At 37.4% G+C, this 746-nt stretch overlaps 1 protein-coding gene across 1 annotated transcript in view; it reads left to right on the top strand.

Annotated features, from left to right (window-relative positions):
* Positions 1–445: 445 nt before the first annotated feature.
* The window catches only part of LOC105001691 (putative bifunctional UDP-N-acetylglucosamine transferase and deubiquitinase ALG13), a gene marked incomplete at both ends in the record, with an annotated part of 16,441 nt that continues 16,140 nt past the window's right edge, over positions 446–746 (top strand). Inside the window, one exon of the mRNA XM_010858070.1 lies at positions 446–521. Within this exon, the coding sequence (XP_010856372.1) occupies positions 446–521 (76 nt within the window). The remainder of the gene's footprint in view (positions 522–746) is intronic.

The raw sequence follows: 746 nt of genomic DNA, 5'->3' as shown, positions 1-746 counted from the left end.
TCCGCTCATCTCTAGTAGCATATTGGGCACCAAGTGATCTGAGGAGTTCATGTTTCAGTGACCTATCTTTTTGCCTTTTCATACTCTTCACGGGGTTCTCAAGGCAAGAATACTATACATCATGTATATAATGATATACATCCTGTCTATTGGTTAGATGCAGGCTTAGAGGGGAATCGTACAAGCATGTGAACACCAGTAGGTGGGGACCATAGGGACCATCTTAAGATTTTTTCCCCACAGGAGGGGTGAAATACAGAAGGTGTAAGTAGCACGTACTTTAAGAAAAAGAAGCATAATGTTGGGATGTTGGGATGAAAAAAATATTTGCCTCATTTTTAGAATTGAACTACTTTACCACTAGGTGGTGGTATAGTCATTAAACTTAAGACTGCTTAGCTACTGCATTTATATAAAGCTCTTTGTTCTAAATCTTTTCAATTAGGACTGAAGAGTGGGGTGCCTGCTGCAATGTTGAAAATATACCAGAGGGGTACAATCAAGGAACAGACGAAACAAAGGTTTGAGATCTTCTAGGGCAAATAATTTTCATAATCTTGGTTTGCAATATTATAAGTTAAACTAGTAAAGGTCAGATGGTCCATTTTAGTTATATAGGGTGGGGGAGGAGCTGATGTTTTCCTTTGTGGAAGTCTTGATCTGAAAATGTAAAATGTGTGCTTAATGTTCTCTTAATTTTTATTCTTATGGAGTTGTAATTTTTTTCCAAAGCTTACTCTGAACAC

The sequence above is a fragment of the Bison bison genome, unplaced genomic scaffold (assembly GCF_000754665.1).
Source record: "Bison bison bison isolate TAMUID 2011002044 unplaced genomic scaffold, Bison_UMD1.0 scf7180017855113, whole genome shotgun sequence".
NCBI lineage: Eukaryota > Metazoa > Chordata > Mammalia > Artiodactyla > Bovidae > Bison > Bison bison.
Note: the sequence above shows the minus strand (reverse complement) of the source record. Positions and strands in the feature narration are given on the sequence as shown.